Source organism: Kogia breviceps, chromosome 1, assembly GCF_026419965.1.
Source record: "Kogia breviceps isolate mKogBre1 chromosome 1, mKogBre1 haplotype 1, whole genome shotgun sequence".
Taxonomy (NCBI): Eukaryota; Metazoa; Chordata; class Mammalia; order Artiodactyla; family Physeteridae; genus Kogia; species Kogia breviceps.
The window spans coordinates 200,095,703-200,114,642 of NC_081310.1; the positions used below are offsets into that span (position 1 = coordinate 200,095,703).

At 58.5% G+C, this 18,940-nt stretch overlaps 1 protein-coding gene across 5 annotated transcripts; it reads right to left on the minus strand.

Annotated features, from left to right (window-relative positions):
* Positions 1 to 1,592: 1,592 nt before the first annotated feature.
* Positions 1,593 to 18,938, minus strand: DFFB (DNA fragmentation factor subunit beta). 5 transcript variants are annotated; one of them, XM_067018800.1, is made up of 8 exons: positions 18,641 to 18,938; positions 16,849 to 16,975; positions 13,703 to 13,891; positions 12,771 to 12,850; positions 10,753 to 10,923; positions 9,415 to 9,515; positions 2,509 to 2,777; positions 1,608 to 2,436 (listed from the first exon to the last, which is right to left on the minus strand). In XM_067018800.1, exons 1-7 carry the CDS (start codon positions 18,761 to 18,763, stop codon positions 2,543 to 2,545), a joined length of 1,026 nt encoding a protein of 341 aa, XP_066874901.1. In that variant the 5' UTR covers positions 18,764 to 18,938; the 3' UTR covers positions 1,608 to 2,436; positions 2,509 to 2,542. The 5 variants fall into 5 exon arrangements, with proteins under 5 accessions (XP_058911867.1, XP_066874923.1, XP_066874915.1 ...); XM_067018805.1 differs by having other exon boundaries at positions 2,526 to 2,777; positions 18,641 to 18,902; XM_059055884.2 differs by having other exon boundaries at positions 1,593 to 2,777; positions 18,641 to 18,902.
* Positions 18,939 to 18,940: the final 2 nt, after the last annotated feature.

Sequence of the window (18,940 nt, forward strand, 5' to 3'; positions counted from 1 at the left end):
AGGGGATTTTGTCTTTCCCCTACGCTGGCTCCCGGGAGGAGCGTCCACCTGAATCACAGCCCACCTGCAGGACAGATGCCCCGCACGTTCCCACCAAGATGCGAAATGTAAGCCTCACCCCTGGATGCCTGAACCCCACTGGCTTGCGGTCCGCATGGAACCCGGAGACGTTCCTCCCCAGCCGCCCACGTTGCTGAGCTGAACCGCAGGAGGCTCCCCACATGTTCCAGGCCTTTCTCTAACTGATGACGGACAGCGTGGTGGGCCGTCGTCCCGCCCACCCGCCTCCCCGGCGCCAGCTGGCTCCACTAAAGTTGCAGCTCCGCGGTTTCCAGTGGCAACTGGAGGATCACACTGAGTGCAGGGGACGCCCCGGGGGAACCTGCTGGGTGTTGAAGGTGGCCGGGGTGGGCAAGTCCGTGTCCCTGATGGTTACTCCCGAGAGTGAGACGTTATCAAAAGAAAATACCAGGTGTCCCCATGAAGAGGCAGCTGGGACCAGGGCGGCGCATCTGGGGAACCTGCGCTGTGCTCACACGTGCGAGGACAGCGCAGAGAACACACTTCGTGAGGCCACAGCCCAGGGTGACATGAGCAAGACGATGGAATGCCGATCAGGCCCGGGGGATGAAATAAAGTTTCAAAGAGCGTATTAAAACGTGTGCTAAGATTGCTGTAATTGGGAGTACTCCGAGGATGTGTCCTGCCAGCATTTAAAATGAACACCCGACCCGCGGGCCAGGCCACGTGACACACGCAGATTTTTAGAAACACTTTCTACGTGAATCTTCACAAAATGACCCACCGGTGCCAGAGCAGTAGGGGTGTGGGGTGCGTCCTGCGAGCATTCCTGCGACTCTGTCGACGGCCATCAACCGCTCATCCCGCTTCCTTGCACACGTCTGGGTGGGGGGCCTAGGACCGGCCTCAGGCACCACAGTTCTCAGGGCTCACAGGACTCGGGAAAGCTGTCGCACTCTTGGTCACCCCGATTAAAATTAGCGGAGCGAAAAGGTGCACAGGGCCAAGTCCAGGAGGGAGCAGCACAAGCTTCCGGACGCCTCTCCCGGCAGCCGCACCGAGGCGGCACGATGTGGGCAGCAGAAGCCCTGACCAGTCGGCGGTCGGGGAGGCCTGGTGCCCGGGCAGCCCTGCACAACCAGAGGCCGGAGGCGGGGGAAGGAAGGGGTCCTCCTGACAACTGCGGAGTTGCCCTCCAGAAACGTGTCACGAAGAGGTGGTAGCAGGCGCACTCCCGCAGCAGAGAGCGGGCAGCCCTGCCCTGGGCCGGCAGCCGCGGAGCTGGAGGGACCGGGTGGGGGCCACTGGGCCTGGTCCGGCCTCCTTACTGCACAGACGGGACCCACCACGCTCTGGGGCGTCCAGCCTCGCCCACGTCCCCACTTCCCATCAGACTAGATCAGTGCCGTGAACTGAAACAGCACTTTTCAAATCCCACACTGAACTGGCACCTTCTAAAATGTGTGTATATTTCAGTGACGGAGACAGAATGGTTGGGGTCACCTTCTTAAAAGTCACTGACTCATTTTTTTCCTCATCTTCGTCATTCTCAATGAGGGCAAACTTTTTTGACGTGTCTATTTTTTAAAAATCTTTATTGCTTTTGTGATTATACAGTACATGTAAAAATTCAAGTATTACAAAATATGACTTTAAAAAGTAAATTTTAAAAAATTATGAAATAAATGCTCATTTCAAAAACTTCAAGTATTATAAAATGCATGATTTAGAAAATTAGTCCTTTGTGATCCAATCACCCCACCCCACCCCCCAGGTTTCCTGCTCTTCACATGCACTGACGGACTCTGCATGACCGGCACAGACGTGTGATACACACCCATGTCACACTGGCCATGGCCGAGCCACCTGCCTGCCTCGTGCACTTAACAGCCAGCTTCCCACTTCCCACATAAATGCCTGAAACTGTTACAGAGTGGTGCATTACGTAGATGTGTCAGGGCGAGTCATGAAATTAATGCTATCTATCTGACCATTCTGGACCCATAAAAACCGCAATTTCCTATGGTTCAGCATAATGCCACAAGCAGCCCTATGGACATTTGGAGGGTTTCCCACTGTCTGCAGTAAGAAATAATACACAGTGAATATCCTTGTATTTTACCCCAAAAGGGTCACGACTCTTTCGAGCATTTAAAAGAGACCAGAGGATCGAGCACTGCGTTTGCCTGGGGCGTGGAGGCCCAGTGGAGCTGAGGGCTCACACAAGTTCCCTGAAGCCCGAGTGGCCAGGCGAGAGGGGAGCCGCCTGGCTGGGGACACTGCACGCACACGTGGGTGAAGCCGGAGGGAGGCCACTCCTGACCCTGGGCGTCCCGGGAGCCACCAGAATTGTCCTCTGGCAGCTGGGCTTGCAGAGGTCAGAAAACAGCTTCAGAAATGTGCTCAAAGCAGAATCTGTAGGAAGATTTTTTTCAAGTGTTTTCCGGGAATATTGGAGTGGCAGAAAAAAAAAAAAAAAAGTAGCACCTGTTGGAAGGACGCACGTGCTGTCCAGGCTGCGTCACGGGCGCTGGCGAGCAGGCCGCTTCCTCCGGGGCACCGCCCGGGCTCGGTAGATCCTGCTGGGGTCGCAGTGGAGTTTGTGGGTGGTCTTCTTGTGGCAGGCAACGTGGACTAACTTGAGGTTCTCCGAGGTGAAGAGCAGGCGGTAGAAGTACTCCCAGTCCACTTCTCTCCCCTCGGCGTCGTGCACGGCCGCGGCCAGCGTGGGGACGACCGTGCGCTTCTTCTCTATCCTGCAAAGCAACGTTAGAGACGTCGTCTCTGCTGTCACAACTGGGCACGATCCCCCAGGCACCTGCCAGGCCTCGTTTTCTGTTAAACCACAGAGATGGCTGAATGTGGTGTCTCCTCGGCTGAGACAGCCATCAAGGTTTGGCTGCTTCCAGGAGAGGCAGGTGGAGACGGTTAAACTCGGCAGAGGAACCGCACTCAGGCCATCCCAGACAGCGCAGGGCGGGCGCTGAAAGGGGCTCACCCTGTGGCCACCGAACGAGCACTGGGGACATCCCTCCACAGGCTGGCGGGGTGCCATCGCCGCACGCGGCCACGCCCGCCGGGCCAGCCAGCCTGCCTGGCAGAGCCTGATGCCCGCCACCCGGGCTTCTCCCATTTTGCAAGTGGATGGGGGACTTCCCTGGCGGTCCAGTGGTTAGGACTCAGCGCTTTCACTGCTGAGGGTGCGAGTTCAATCCCTGGTCGGGGAACTAAGATCCCACAGACCGCGGCACAGCCAAATTAAAAAAATAAGTAAATAAAAGTAGGTAGTGCCTATTTTTTTAAATACTGAAAAGTACACAGAGAAAAATGAGAGCCAGCCGTAGTCCCATCACACTCACTCACCAACAACTTGGCTTCCTTGGTTCACACTTTAGCTATGTGCAGACTTACAAAAAAATTACATGATACTGTACGAACGTTTCTATTTTATTTATTTTTTTATTTTTATTTTTATTTTTTTTGCGGTACGCGGGACTCTCACTGTTGCGGCCTCTCCCGTTGCGGAGCACAGGCTCCGGACGCGCAGGCTCAGCGGCCATGGCTCAGGGGCCCAGCCGTTCCGCGGCACGTGGGATCCTCCCGGACCGGGGCACGAACCCGCGTCCCCTGCATCGGCAGGCGGACTCTCAACCACTGCGCCACCAGGGAAGCCCTGTACGAACGTTTTCAAATAGAATCTTACAAATAAAGCTCAAGTCAACTCCAACTACAGCCTTCGCTCTCATTTCCCGCCTTCCCTTCCCAGAGGCGATCACTATTAAGGGTCTGACATTTGTCTTTCCAAATTTCATCCTCTACCTTGCTATGCATATGTGTGTCCACTTAAAACAACCGTGATGTAATCTTTGTGTAAACTGCTTTCACTTATAAACAACAGTTCAAAAGACCTCACTAGGTAACCAGCCTAGAAGCTTGTAAACTTGACAAAGATGGAATTGGAAACAGCACAGCTCGGGGGGCTGGTGGCAACTAAACCGGCACATAGAAAGAATCCTGTCCCCCGTGACACAGAAAAGGTGAGTAACAATAAATAAGTATCTGAGGGTAAAAGAAAGAAGGCGGCTCCCCTCTGCAGACACAGAAACCAATGCTGGGCCACAGGACTGAGCTACACTCCACAGCTCAACAGGGTTCCGGTCCTGATGGAGGAGGCCCCAGGGGCCCTCAAGAGCCAGGAGGGGTGGGCCGAGATTCCCACGCCAGCCATTAGGGGAGGAACAGGGGCTGCCGGGGGTCCAGGGCTTTGGGAGGGGAAGGAAAAGCGTCTGCATCAATTACCAGCTGCTGCGTAACCAGCCCCCCAAAACCTAGCGGTTCTGCGGGTTGGCCTGGCCCAGTCACGGGGCTGCACGTTGCTGGGGGGTTGGCCAGGGGCTGGCCCTTCTCCCCGCGGGGTCTTTCATCCTCCAGGAGGCCAAGTCAGGCTCCCCGGCGTGGTGAACGTGCGAGCCCTTGCCAGGCACCCCCGGGTTCCCGTGTGCTTGATGCAGTGGGGGGACGGGGGAGGGACACCCGGCAGGTGCTGGTCACAGGGCACCACTAGTGTGGCCGTCCTCCAGTCACACGGAAAACCAGGCCCCTCAGCCCACCTCTCACACGTCCAACTTCACGCTGCACGGGGCAGGGAACCCCCGAGCAAGGGAGGCCCACCGAAAGCCCCGGGCACCTGGTGGAGACACGCAGAACCGCTGGGTGGGGACACGCGGGCCGTCTGCAGACACCTCCCACCGAGGACGAGCTCACGGCCCAGACACACACAAAGCACAAGGAACGCACTGCAGTGCACAGGAGGATGCAGCCCAAGGCGGCGCCCCCACAACCCCCAGGGATCTTACACAGACCACTCCCCCTCTGCCACCACCTGCGGAGCTCAGGGCCCCGAGACCACCCTCGGGGTCCACAGTTCGCTGAAAGGACTCGGAAGGCCCTGAGAGCCTTCACACTTACAGTTACGGTTTACAACCACGAAAGCATGCATAAAATCACCCAAGGATAGGGACACACAGGGCGGCGAGTCCAGGGCAGCTCCGGCCGTCCTCTCCCCAGGGAGTCATGGACAGTGCTCCCAGCAGTGGTGACAACACAAATGGAGAATCAGCGGACAGGGTCGCTCCCTGAGCCTCGGCGTCCAGAGTCTTTACTGGGGCTCCGCCATGTGGGCACAGCTGACCACCCACAGGCTGACCTCATCCCCAGCACCCCCAGAGGGCAAGCTGAAACCACGTGACCCAAACCCCGCACCTCAGTCGCACTGTTAGGCTGTCCAGTGACCCCCGGCCCCAGGGAAACAGAGACACTAGCAGGCAGGACACTCCGAGGGCTCAGAGGTGACCTCCCAGGGGTCAGGGGCAAAGGCCAGACCTCTCTTTGCACACAACCATAAAAGAAGTGTATTTAAAATAAAAACGAAATAAAAATGAAAGCAGACTGGCATGAAGAGGCTTGTTTTTAAAAAATAACCCCAAAGCACTTGTAGAAAGGAAATACGTACTCAATGCTGAATATGCAGACTGGACGCATCAGAGCGGAAGAGAGAGTGCGTGAACGGAATGCATAGGAAGTGTATCAGTCAGCTTGGACCGCCGTAACAAAATACCAGAGACCGGGCGGCTCAAACAACAGAAATCAGTTTTCTCAGCGTTCTGGAGGCTGGGATTCTGAGATCAGAGGGCCAGCATGGTTGGGTTCCGGTGAGAAGTGTCTTCCTGGCTCGCAGATGCTGCCCCCTCGCTGCGTCCTCACATGGTGGAGAGCAAGCCCCCTCTTCTTATGAGACCACGGTCCTATCAGATCAGCCCTATCAGATCCTCCCTTCCAACCTCATTTACCCTTAATCACCTCCTGAAGAGCCTATCCCCAGACACAGTCACCCTGGGGTTAAGGCTTCAGCACATGAGTTTGGGGGGACACAGTTCAGTCCGTGGCAGGAAGTCCCCGGGAACGGGAATACGTGAGAGCAGACGCGGCACAGGACGACAGAAGGAGCTGGTCCAGATACAGGAGGGGGAGTCAGAGAGTCAACGCCGAAGAGCTTCCCAAAATTAAAGACAGACACGTCTTCAGAGCAGAGAACACAAGTCCCGGTCAGAATGTAAAATAGAGATCTGTACTAGATACACATCATTTTCAAAGAGAAAGGGAAAGTCTAAAGCTGCCACAGAAAAGGCAGAGGAGACTGATGGCAGCCTTGTGGACAGACGCCAGAAGATGAGGCGTCGTGTCTCCAAAGCACTGCGGGCCGAGTGGCCGCCGGCCTGGAGTCACGTCAGCTCAACAGGCGCTCAGGGCCTTTCTACGACCCCCGACCCTCATCGTGGACAGGGAGTGAGCCTGAGTGCCGTGTGATCTGTGGGTGAGCGTAAGCGAGGACCGACCCCGGGGACACGCCCACGCTTTGTGCAGGGCTCACGGTGGGCAGCGGGGCTGACACCAAGGTGACTCCACGGGGCCTGGGGGCGAGGGGCACGCGGTTCTGCTTCCAGTGTGCTTCACTCAGGGGCCCCACTAAGGGCACACAAGCAGACATCTATTTCCCAAACCACCGAAGGGTGGGGTGATGGGCAGGGAAAACTCAGTTAAACCCGCAGAAAGCACAGAGGAGACCCAAAAGGGAAGGACTGGAACGGTGACTGGGAACCCAGAAGAGAGGGCTAAAGAAGTCCAAACACATTTCCTATTTATTCACCCAGCACTAGGTGAACGGCCACAGTGGCCAGACGCTGTCCCGGCAGCAGGAAGACGCTGGGGACGTGCCAACACCACTGGCCTGGCAGAGCCCGAGGCTGACGGGGAGCCCGGCCGTCACCACACAGGCAGAGGACGGCAGCCGTCAGCTCTGATGGGACCATCTCGGACCCCATGGGAAGGAGAGCAATAGCACGGGTAGTGGGACACTCACCCAAACCTGGAGACACGTAAAGTCGACAAGAAAGGGGCGGAAAGCAGGCAGAGCAGCTTAAATCCAGCCACGCAGATCTGAGGCCACGTGGGTCTGGGGCCACTCGCACTCACGCCCCCGTCACTGAGGCTCAGAGGAGGCGTGAACGAGCACAGCACAGAGCGGGCACCAGGAGAGGCAGCTAGGAATCCGGCAGCAACTGAAAACAAATGCCCACTTCCAACCAGTTCATTTCCATCACGATGGAAATGACAGAGTCCTTACACCTGAGTCACAATAAAATTACCGAACTCACAGGTGGTAGCTAAAGCTGAAACTGATAGCCTGAAACGTACATGTTAGAAAACAGAGAGACTGCAAATTAACTAATAAGCAAGAAGAAACTCCAAAAAGTAGGAAGAAGGGATAAAAAATAAAAGCCAAATGAATGAAGTTAAGGAAAAGGCCAAGGACAGTTTTGAAGGCAGAGAGGGAAGCGCTGGTCCCAGACAGGAAGACTTCTCACAACACCACGTGTTGGAGGAGGCGCCCTCAGCCCTCGGGGAACAGGACCCCTGCCCGCCACCCAGCCCACACGCCTGGAACTCAGGCACGAATGTCCTCCCAGGACAGGTTGCACCCCCGTATATGCACCCCTAAGCCTGCATATGCGTGGTGCAGCCCTTGTGGCGTGAGGGGGCCCGAGGGGTGAGAGAAGAGGGCAGGCTGCGGACTGCAGGCCACTGCAACCACGTCCCGGAGCCCTGAGAAGTCCTCCGACCGGGACCAGGAACCTGGCCTGGGCTGCGGCGACACGGTCCAGCGGGGAGGACAGCACGTGCTGTATTGAGAGTTTGTTACTCCTTAGTGTTTAACTATTTAAACACGTGGCTTGTGGCTTCAGCCCCACCAGAGTCGGGGTGGGCCTGTGGCCACGTCTCAGGGAAACAATCAGACCAGTGTTTTCAAACCCCCGCTGCCGGCTGTGAAAACTGCATTTTAAATTAAAAGCCAGTGCGTGCGTCTATGTGGACGTGTGTGTGTTTAGAAGAAGGGCAGCGATGTGACTGGCACGTTTCAGGAGACGTGACTCGGGGTCTGGCGTGCACGCTGCTGCCTTATCCGTGTTCTCTTCTAGGCCGGCCTGTTTCCCTCCTCAGATGCCGGTGGTGGCCCCTAGTGGGCCGTGAAAAGACGGGAGCAGACAGATGGCCTGCAGCCCCGAGATCATCTTGGGGTGCTCCAGCCAGGTCAGAAACAGCTCAGCCAACCAGTAGAGAAAAACTAGGGTATCTTCGCGATACAGGAAGGGAAGGATTTCACACAAAAAAAGAAGAGATACATCTCAGTACACTGGAATTTAAACCCGTCACGATCAAAGACATCCCGGAAGTGAAAGACAAGCCCAAACTGTAAAAACATACCTGTAACACAAAAAGCCACCAAAGAATCAGTAACCAGGACGTGTAAAGAATTCCTACAAATTAATTACAAATCCAAAGCCCAGTAAAAACTGAGCAGAGGAAGCAAGAGCCACCTCACAGCACGCAAACGGCCAACAAACACCCGGACATCCAACCTTCCTAGTGATCAGGCAAATGAACTGCAACAGGAGAATCTGTTTCTCACCCATCAGTCTGGGGGAACGCAAAGAGTGCTGATACCAAGAGGTGGTGAAGCCTGGGGCGTGTGGGCTCACAGCCGGGGAGGGTGTCGGTGGGGCCACCCTGGAGAGCTACCCGGCAACACGCAGGACGGGAGACGGGGGACGTTAGGAGCCAGCACCCCACGCGGGCAGAAATCCACGTGTAACTTTACAGGAGGCCCTCTGCGTGCAGGGTTGCTTCATACCCGCGGCTCGGTATCCACAGAGTCGACCAACGTGGATGGAGCAGTACTGTAGTATTTCCTACTGAAAACTCCACGTGTAAGTGGACCCATGCAGTTCAAACCCCACGTTGCTCAGGGGTCAACAAGAAAAGCATCTCAGTTAAAATAATGAAGTTTTCCATTTCTGCCCTTTTTTTTTTTGAACGAGCTAATACACACATAAAACGATCCTGCCGGCCAAGACTTGCTCACCCCGGTTGAAGCAGGACACGCCCTACACGTCACAACGCAGAGCTCCCGCTCCCCGGGCGAGGCAGGGACCCCACACAGCTGCCCCTGTGCCACGCCGACTGGGCCCGCGGCTGCCGACCACTGACTCCGCCCACGGGTGGGCGCTGGCGGTGCGAGGGGACGCGCGGGGTCGCACAGGGGCGGACGGGGATCCGAGCCCGCCGCACTGAGCGCCGCCCGCCACGCGGCTCAGGAGCGGCAGCACCGCACGCTCCCGGCAGCCCCTCCCACGCCACACGCCCACGACGTCCGCGGGGCTGTGACACGTGCGCTGGGGGCGGGGCACGGCGGCCCGCCAGCCACGGAGGCCGGGCGGGGCCAGGTCGCAGGTGCGCTCCGGGTCTGTGGTCGTGGCCTTCACCCCACGCACTCACACGTGGTCCAGGTTCCAGGTGCTGAAGAGGACGCGGCTCTCTCTGTTACTGTAGGGGTTGATGGAGTGTCTGGAAGCACAGCCGTCCGTGTCAAAGGGACCCTGGGCCGAAAGAGAGACGGTAAAGGCCACGAAGCCAAGGAGCATCTCACCCGGCGGGGGTCAGGCCCCTACAAACAGTCTCTGTTCAGGAGGTAGAGCATCCTGCCCTGGAACGGCACCCTGTCCCCTCATGACCCGGGGGTGATGCTCTGCGTCTGCGAAGGGGACAAGTGTGCCTGTTGGCCGTCTGGGACGCCAGCTTCCCCACGCTGCTCCCATCACACGACTGCCCCGCTCCTGTCTCCTCCACGGCTTCCCGGCATTTCCCCGAGACCCTGCACAGCCCGGGCCTCGGAGACATGCGAAAACACCTCCTCCTCCCTGAAGCCCCCAGCCCCACTCCGGCCCCCGAGGGCCCTCACAGCCGCCCCGCGGGATGCCTACCGCCCGACTCGCTTAGAGGCCTTCGACCCAGAGCCCGCCCAGGCCGGGGGGAAGGGTCTGGTCTCTGTCCCCACCACACACACTGCCAGGCTCCAGTCACACCGGCCCGGAGGGAGAAGTCAGATGCGTGCGAGGTGTGACGTGAAGCCGGTTGGGAAGGAGCAGCGTTTGGATGCTCGGGGCCCGTCACGCTTGGGAGGGGCTGCCTGGTGGGGGCAGAGGCTTATGGGGGCCTGTGGGAGGGAGGCCACACCCACCCCTGCCCACTCTGGGCCCAGCGCCAGCGGCAGGAGGGGATTTTACTGGAAGTGCAACGTACAGCTTGCAAAGAGCAAGATGTGCCCTTAGCTGGCTCTGCAGCTCAGAATGCTGCTTCCAGCTGATGCCACCCACCGCGGTGCCAAGCTCAGCCAGAGCCCGAAATGTCACGTCCAGCCACCACCCTGAAATCCGGATGCTCTCTCATCCAGGCTTTCCCAGGGGAGCAAAACACGCTTCAGCCACCCAAACGAATGCCAACCCTCCTCTCACAGCAGGGTGGGGTCTCGGCGCACGAGCAGTTGTGTCCTGCCGCCCGCGCCCGCCAAAGCGGTTCTCGAGTGAGGGCCCTGAACCAGCATCACTGGGGAACGTGTCAGAAATGCAGGCTCTCAGGCCTCACCAGAGCTGCTGGAACAGAAGCCCCGGGAGGGGCCCAGGGGGCTCCCAAGCCCTCCAGGGGGTTCTGACACCACTGACGTCTGGGAGCCACTGGCGGAGACCCTCCCTCACCCCGAGTGAGCTGACACGCGAGTGCTGCCCCAGCTCACCAGGCCTTGGCCGGGGTGGCCCAGGGCACACGCTCGTGGCTCACCTGGCAGGAGAACCAGCCTTCGGGTGTGCAGAGCCGGCGGCTGGCCTTCGCCCCCCTGTCGAAGTAGCTGCTGTTGTACCGGGCGGCCTGGAGCTTCTGGCACATGGCACCCACGACCCGCAGGTACTCCTCCCGAGCCTCCGTCACAACCAGGGAGGCGCCAGACGTCACCTAGAAGAGGCAGGGGCATCGGGGAACGCTGGCCATGCGCCCGAAAACCCACCACCGCCGGGGTCCCGGTCCACCAACACCACAGCCCTCAGAGCCGCCGCCCCCTGGGGTCCCAGCATGGCCCCGATGTCGGGGATCCGGCCCCCGCCCCCTGGGGTCCCAGCACGGCCCTGAGGTCTGGGGGTCTGAGCTCACACCGACTGTGCCTGTCTGACCCTGGCGAATTTCTCTGGGCCCATGAGATGGAGCTTTGGTCACAATCAGATAAGAACTCAAGCTCCAGGCATCCTGGCCACCCTGTCTCCCAAGCACCGTCCACTGCTTTGCAGCAAGAAACCCGAGAGGAAGCGTGCAGGTGAGGAGTGACCAGCGCACTGCCGCCCACTGGGTCGCAGGGGGAGAGCCGCACCCATGGGCACAGCTGGGCCCACACTGAGCACTGGGCAGAAGCGAGGAGACCGCCTGGCCCGCTGGGAGTGACAGCAGGGCGGCAGACGGGTCATCACCGGACGGGGGCTGCACCCAGCAGGGGCTGGGAACAATGCCCTGGAGATGCCCGCCAGCCAGCGCGGGGAGCGCGTCCTCGGCAACAGGAGGAGCCCGAGGGCGGCCACTTTCAGGCAGAGTTGGGGACGGGGAGAGAGGGGAGCTGGACCAGAGGCCCCAGGACCTCAGACGCCCCAGTCCTGAGCTTTCCTTCTGTGTAACGGGATCTCAACGGAGCGCGTGTGGGCAGCTCTGCAGCACCGACGTGCGGCCAGGTGCAGGTGAGGGGTGCGGGGGATGTGTCTGCAAAGGACGAACAAGACGCCCCACGGCTGACGTCCAGCCACGCAGCACAGGGGCAACGGCGCCCGCGGGCCTCTGCGGGGAGCGCCCAGCCCACCCCCGGGCTCCAGCGCTGGTTCTCTGAGGAGCTGGCACAGAGGGCCGAGCCTGAGGACCCCTGCCTGCCGCTGCCCCCAGACCCACCCCCTGCCGCCTGTCCTCCCATGAAGGGTGGAAAAGAGCCGCCCAGAACCCAGCCTCAGGGGCCAGTCAAGCAGCCAGGTTATCCTCCACAGAGGGGGCAACGCACCCCCGCAGCACCACAGGCACCAACCCCCTCCGCGGCCTGCCCTGCTGCAGGTCATCTGTCAGCTGGGTCCCCTCCCTGCTGAAAGGGAGCGGGACACAGCGCACTGGGCCCGAGCACCCGTTTCTCCTCGGAGGTGAAGTGCGTCTCCATCAGGAGCGTTTCAGCTCTCAACCTGTATCAGGCTGCTTCTCAGGCCTCCCGTAGGGGAGCCCAGAGTCAGGGCCTGGACCCACCATGACTCGGAGCCCCTCCTGCTGCATCTCGGAGGTCAGACAGCTGCGCCTCGCACAGACGGGCAATTCAATGGCAGCGCTGGGGACAGAAGAGCGGCTGCCCCTCCCCACCCACCGGGTGGGAGTCCATCCAAGCTAACGGTGGACGGAGACGGCTACTTGGGATGAGTTCATGTCAAAACTGAACCGCCCAACAAATGAAGGCGTTCAAAGGTGGGTTCTACTCACAGCCTGTAGGGAGAGTTCACGCAGAGTGCAGGGAGGCAAAGTCTGCAACCCCGGACCCAGCTTGAGCTCTGACAAGTGGAAGCCAGGTGTCGGCCGTGCGGGGGGCTCCCCGGGCAAGCGGCCCATCCATTGCTGGCTCACGTCCACCTGCTCCCAGACTGGCATCCACAGTAGCACCTGGCCCTGAACCTGCACCCACGCCAGCCTGTGCGCTCCTCCAACATCCATGCTGGCCCTGGAGCAGAGTCCCACCGGCAGAGCCCGCTTCCTAAACCCGCCGGGCACACCCGGCATCAGTGTGGACCTACCTCTCTCAGGTAGCTCCGGATCCGGCTCTCACAGCTGTATCTCAGGTAGCCAGACTTGTTCCTAAACCGGGACTCCAAACCTGCCGGAAGGAGAGACAAGACGCCTGGAGCCCAGGGCCCGTGCTCTCCCAGGAGGGGCGGAAGGCGAGGGCCATTTTGCTCGGCTCCATCTAGAAACGTTCTAATGGGCACCTGCACGCTATCCCTGGATTTTGTGCATTTGTGGAGAAGTCTGGCCACCAGCACGGAGCGTCTCAAAGGCCACCGAGGGGCTTCTGCCCGGTGGCACCTCCAAACCCCTTTCCCAAGAGGGCTGCAGTCGCTCGGGGCTCCCTTCACCTGGCTTGAGAGGCCAGTCGAAAAGGTGGGAGCAGCCCAGGTGAATGGATGAAGAAGATGTGGTCCTCCCAGGTGATGGGATATCACGCAGCCTCAAAGAGGAAGGGAATCCTGACACCTGCTTCCACAGGGACGAACCACGAAGACATCAGACGCTGAGCGAAGTCAGCCAGACGCCTGACCCGACTCGTGCGAGGCGCCTGGAGGAGTCAGAATCACAGGGGCAGGAAGGAGGCTGGGGCCGGGGCTGGGCAGGGGCGGGGAGTGACGTTCAGTGGGGGCAGAGCTTCAGTTTGGGAAGATAAAAACGTCTGAGAACAGATGGCGGGGATGCTGTACAACGGGAATATAGTTAACGCCAGCGAACTACGTGCCTGAAAACGGTAAAGACGGTCCGTTTTATCTCATGCCTACTCGACCACAATTGAAAATTAAATAAAAATACAACGGCCAGTCCCAGGGCTGCCTGGCCCCCGGCCCCGCGCTTGGGGAGCCCCTGGGCCTGGGAACTGACACAGACCCCACGTCCCAGCAAGCTGGCCCGGAGGAAGCCCTCCCCGCCCGCTCCCTCCAGGCCCGAATCCATGAGGCACCTTCGAACCACGGCGCGTCCTCGGCCCTGGTCTCGGCCGCGATGTTCTCGCTGACGGTGCCCAGCAGGTCGGCCAGGAGCTTCTGCCGCAGCGGGGCCCGCTCGTCCGAGAGCAGCTGCCGGGCGGCCTGGATGAGCTCCGCGTGCGGCTCCTGGAACACGCTCAGCAAGCGGCGGATGTCACTCGCGTCTGCCAGCGAAGGGAACAGAGGGGCCGCCGGGCCTTGGAGCACTGCCTCGGGGAGACCACCTCCTCCCCCGGGACCGGCCAGACCCCGGCCCCGACAGTCACCAGCCCAGGGTTCCGGGCCTTGGGCCTGGCTGCCCGCGTCCGGCTGGTGTGAGGACAGACAGGGAGGACACGGGACGCGGTTTGGAAAACGAAAGCCACCCAAGCGAGTTGCCGCCCTTCCCCTCAGCCTTCCTTCCTCCAAGTGCAATCACCTCGTCTTGGGACCTCCCTCGAGACCTCTCACACTCCAGCTTCGTCCCTTCACTGTCCTGCCGGCTCCCGGGGCCTTTCCGCTCACGCCCAAAAGCAGCAAGCCCTCCGAGCAGGCACTCGGGAGCGAGGGCTTCCCAGCGTCCTACAGACAGAAGTCCAGACGCATGCGAGGAACAGGCCCCACGGTCCCGAGGGTCATTCCAGGGATATGGGGCCACTCGGGGTCCAAACATCAATGAGTGTGATGCACCGTCAACAGGCTAACCAAGAAAAGTCACACGATCACAGCAGCTGGCGCAGAAAGACAGAGAAAACCTTCCAGACCTAGAGCTTCGTGAAACGGTCTCAGACTGAACACCAGAGCCATACGCGTAGAAAGAGAAAAAGGGACAAGTCGGATTTCATCAAAATTAAAAATTTTACTCCATGAAAGACGCGGTTAAGAGAACGAAAAGACAAGCTGCAGGGGCTGCAGGGGCTTCCTTGGTGGCGCAGGGGTTGAGAGTCCGCCTGCCGATGCAGGGGACAGGGGTTCGAGCCCCGGTCCGGGAAGATCCCACATGCCGCGGAGCGGTTGGGCCCGTGCACCACAACTACAGAGCCCGCGCTCTAGAGCCCGCCAGCCACAACTACTGAGCCCCAGTGCCGCAACTACTGAAGCCCGTGCTCCTCAACGAGAAGCCACCGCAAGGAGAAGCCCGCGCACTGCAACGAAGAGTAGCCCCCGCTCGTCACAACTAGAGAAAGCCCGCGTGCAGCAACGAAGACCCAACGCAGCCAAAAAAAATAAATTAAATAAATAAATTTATTTTTTTTAAATCACATATACTCTTTGGCTCAGCAATTCTACTCCTAGGAATCTTTCTCACAGAGTGGCAGGGACATATACACACTATCAAATGTAAAATAGATAGCTAGTGGGAAGCTGCTGCATAGCACAGGGAGATCACCTCTGTGCTTTGTGACCACCTAGAGGGGTGGGATAGGGAGGGTGGGAGAGAGGGTGATGCAAGAGGGAAGAGATATGGGAACATATGTATATGTATAACTGATTCAGTTTGTTGTAAAGGAAAAACTAACACACTATTGTAAAACAATTATACTCCAATAAAGATGTTAAAAAAAAAAAAAGAAAGAAATGCATAATAGTCATAATAACATATTTATAAAAAAAAAAAAAGACAAGCTGCAGACTGGGAGAAAATATCAGTGTTAACCACACATCTGACAAAGACTCATCGGGAATGTATTAGGAAAAAACTCACAAGACTCAACCGTAAAAAACATCCCATTAGACAACGGACAAAAGACATTTCACGAGAAGGTTTACAGATGGTAAATCAGCCCAGGAGAAGATAGTCAACACCATCCGTTGGGAGGGAAATGCAAGTCCAGACACCATCGCACACCCACCAGAATGGCTAAAATTAAAAGAGCGACAATGCCAAGAGCTGGAGAGGCCGTTCTCGTCCCTGCTGTGGAGATAAGATGGGACCGCAGCTCTGGAAAGCAGCACGCAGTTCCTTTTCTTTTCTTTTCTTTTTAAACAACTTTATCGAGACTTCATTCTCTAGAAGTACAAGGAGGAAGGATGCCTGCCACTAGGAACGCACAGCAGATGTGTCACCACTGCTGACAGCAGAGTCCCAACTGAGGGGCGAGGCCACACCTGCACTGCTCTCGGGCTTCTCTCTCTGCCCTTTTGGCAGAGGAGATAGGACGACCTCGGTCCTCAGAGCTCCACTTCCCTCCCCAGGTACCAGAAACATCTCCTGAAATGGAAGCCCCTCTGCACAAGGGCCAGACGACCCTCCCAGGGGAAGGGCACACACCTGGCCACCGGCCTATGGCTCCAGAGTAGCACTTGTCATCCGGCACAGACCCCCCTAAAGAACCAACTCCAAAAGCACCTGCTCCAATAAGGCAGCCCCGACAGGAGCCTAAGGACGGTGTGTCCGCAAACCCGACAGAGACCAGACACTGAGCACAGCATCAGCCACCAGCCCATCCCTTAGAAAGGTGATAAAAGAAGTGTTTACATATTGAGATACAGGGACGTTGTTCTGGCTTCTACATGAGTTAACTTGAATCTGATGCTAACTAAAACAGCATTTTTGTGGCTGATCAAACATACACCGCACATCTGCTTTAATTATTAAAGAAAAGGGCGCATTGACCAGAAGTAAAGAACATCCACGTTAAAAATAAAAATTAAATGCCCCTCTTCCTGGGACACCAATGCTGGTAACTCCTTCGATCATAAGGCTCCCTCCCAGGTGCCAAGCCCATGCTGACTCGCTGCGTACCTGCTGGTCTGGTTCTTTTGAAACCTCGGAGAAATGCATTGATTGGTTATTGATTATTTTCCTCAACAAAGCCCAGCAGAACAGGACAGCCTCTCTGGCTCTGCCTTACCCGCAAAACTGGGCAGGCCCCCACCCCCAAAGCCCTCCCTTCTGCCCTTAGGGGTTACTAGGACACGTCAAATGAATGTAAATAAAACTAAAGGAATTTCTTAAAAAGACACATAGAACAACCGGGTGGATAGCACTGCCATCTGATTCTGCCTCCGGGGGCTTCCTCCTTCAGAGTCCAGACTACGGGGGACCCCTCCCTCCCGGGGCTGGCACCCCAGGCAGGCCCTCTGCACCTCCAAAGCCGCACCAGCTTCCCCACCAATCTCCAAGGTCCCCGCCACTTACAACCCTGCCAGGTCTGCCCCGCAGTGAGAAGCACGAGCTCCGAGTCATCGGGGACACTCCGGAAGTAATCTCCAGTCAGCTCCGTGCCATCCTCGTAGAGACACAGGGTGGAGCCAGGAACGGGGAGCTGGGGAGAAGGAGGGGAGGGGAGAGCAGGGGGGGATGCTTACTTCCTGGATCTGCAGCCCTCACAGAGAACCAGAAGGAAGTACTACGCTGTAAAGAATCCCGCTCGAGATGCAGTCTGCACGTACAGAGCACGTCCAAACAAGGGCACCTACTGTAGGTCGCTCTAAGACGGGGAAAGTCATAGAAATACATACACGGTGAAACCGCTTTGCAGGATTCACCACTCGGACCCTTCCAACCGAGCTCCTCCGGGGCACTTTAAAATCCAAGCCTGTTTCCAAAAATGACCCTTGACTGCTTGCATTAAGCCTGTAAACACATCCCCGTCCATGAGGCTCATTGTCTGACAGGTGTCAGGACACATCGCCTACCGCTTGAGTTTCTCCCTGGGCACCAATCAGTTAAGGAGAACATCTTTACTGAGCAGGCCCCACCGCCTCTGTCCACGGAAGTGTGATCAGCACACGGGACTCTTAACTTGCTGAGGTTTAGTCCTCTGTTGCTCGACACCAATCAGTTTTATGAATTTTTATTAGCAACTCCTCCCCTCCCCCCCACCCCACACAGGCACACACAACCCCAGCACCGGTCTAAGCCCAGTGGAGGAAATTAATTCAATAAGGGTAAGAACAATGGCTGAAATACCTAGAATAGGCGTGCCAAAGGGCTTTTAGAGGCCTCTGAGCCCAACCCCTCATTTTACACCAGAGGAAACCAGGCAGGGAACGGACTGTGCCCTGGAGCACTTGAGCCTACCAGCACTGGAACCAGGTTCCTGGGTCTCAAGCCGAACCTCACAGTCAGAAGGGGGAAGTTTTCCAGGCCTCTCTACAAAGTCCCCCTGCTCTGACGCGGCCGAGGAGCCAGAGGAGGAGGTTGGGGGCTTCTCCGCAGCACAGGAAATGGGAATTCCCTGGGGCCCAGATGTCTCCCACACCCCCTGGTTTTGAGGCACAAAAGCAGCACCTCCTATTCTCCCCAAATTTCTCCCAAGCGGGTGGGCTCCTGAGCGCTGGGGCAGAGGCTTCACTCAGGCCATCTGCTGAGATGCGGCACCAGGCACCAGGACCCAGAAGCCGGGAAGGACCCCAATTCCCCCGCCCCACGCCTGCAGCCCCCGCACCCGCAGAGGCTGGGCTGAGGCTTCCGGCGTAGCTAGACCGACCGGGTTTAAACACCGGCCGTTCCTCAGTGGCTATGGCACGGTGCTTAGTCGCTCGGTGCTTCCATTTCCTCATCTTTGAAATGGGGGTGTTAGCGCCCGATTCATAGGGCGACAGCTCACGTAAGGAGCCAGGATGGAGCCCGGGGTCGGGCACATGGCCGTCGGCAGTGGTCAGGCTCAGGCTTTCCGCCCTGGGGATATGGACAGTGCCCCCTCCCAGCGACTGTCAGGACTCGGGGACGCACTGCGGCTCGGTGCAGCCTGAGCTCGGCCAGTCCTGACAGTGCAGGACGACGGGGCAACATCGTCCCAGCTCAAAAAGAGTGCTCTGGGCAGGCTCGATCAGTCACACTCGCCTCACCGCCCCCCACCCCACCCCCACCGCCACGCGGCCCGGGGCGCCCGTAAGCAGAGGCCCCCAGCCCATCGGCCCCCAGCTCCTCGGTCCGGGGAGCACCTGCAAGCGGAGGCCCCCCCGCCCCCCTGACGCCGGGGCACCTGCAAGTGGAGGCACCCCTTCCGCAGCACTTCTTCGCAGCTCCTGCCCGCCACCCCAAATTTCTTCTGGTTGTGCAGGGCCCGCAGCTTGAACCTCTTGAGCTTCTGCAGCACCGCAGACATCCTCAGAGCCTCCGGCCCCGCGGGCGGCGCCTACTCGGCGGGCCGCGCCGTGGGTCCGCGCCTGGGGGGTTCCACGGAGGGGAATCAAGGCCCCGCGCCGCCCCCCCCCAAAACTACACTACCCAGAAGGCCCGGGAAGCGGCGGCATGACCCTGCCTTGTGCGCAGGCGCTTTTCC

Coding starts and splice junctions, on each gene's coding strand:
- DFFB (XM_067018822.1), bottom strand. CDS start 18,763: ATGTCTGCGGTGCTGCAGAAGCTCAAGAGGTTCAAGCTGCGGGCCCTG. Junction 13,938..16,822: donor GGCGGGGACCTTGGAGATTG/GTGGGGAAGCTG, acceptor GGTCTCCCCGAG/GCAGTGCTCCAAGGCCCGGC. Junction 12,851..13,702: donor GGACGCGCCGTGGTTCGAAG/GTGCCTCATGGA, acceptor TCCTTCCGGCAG/GTTTGGAGTCCCGGTTTAGG.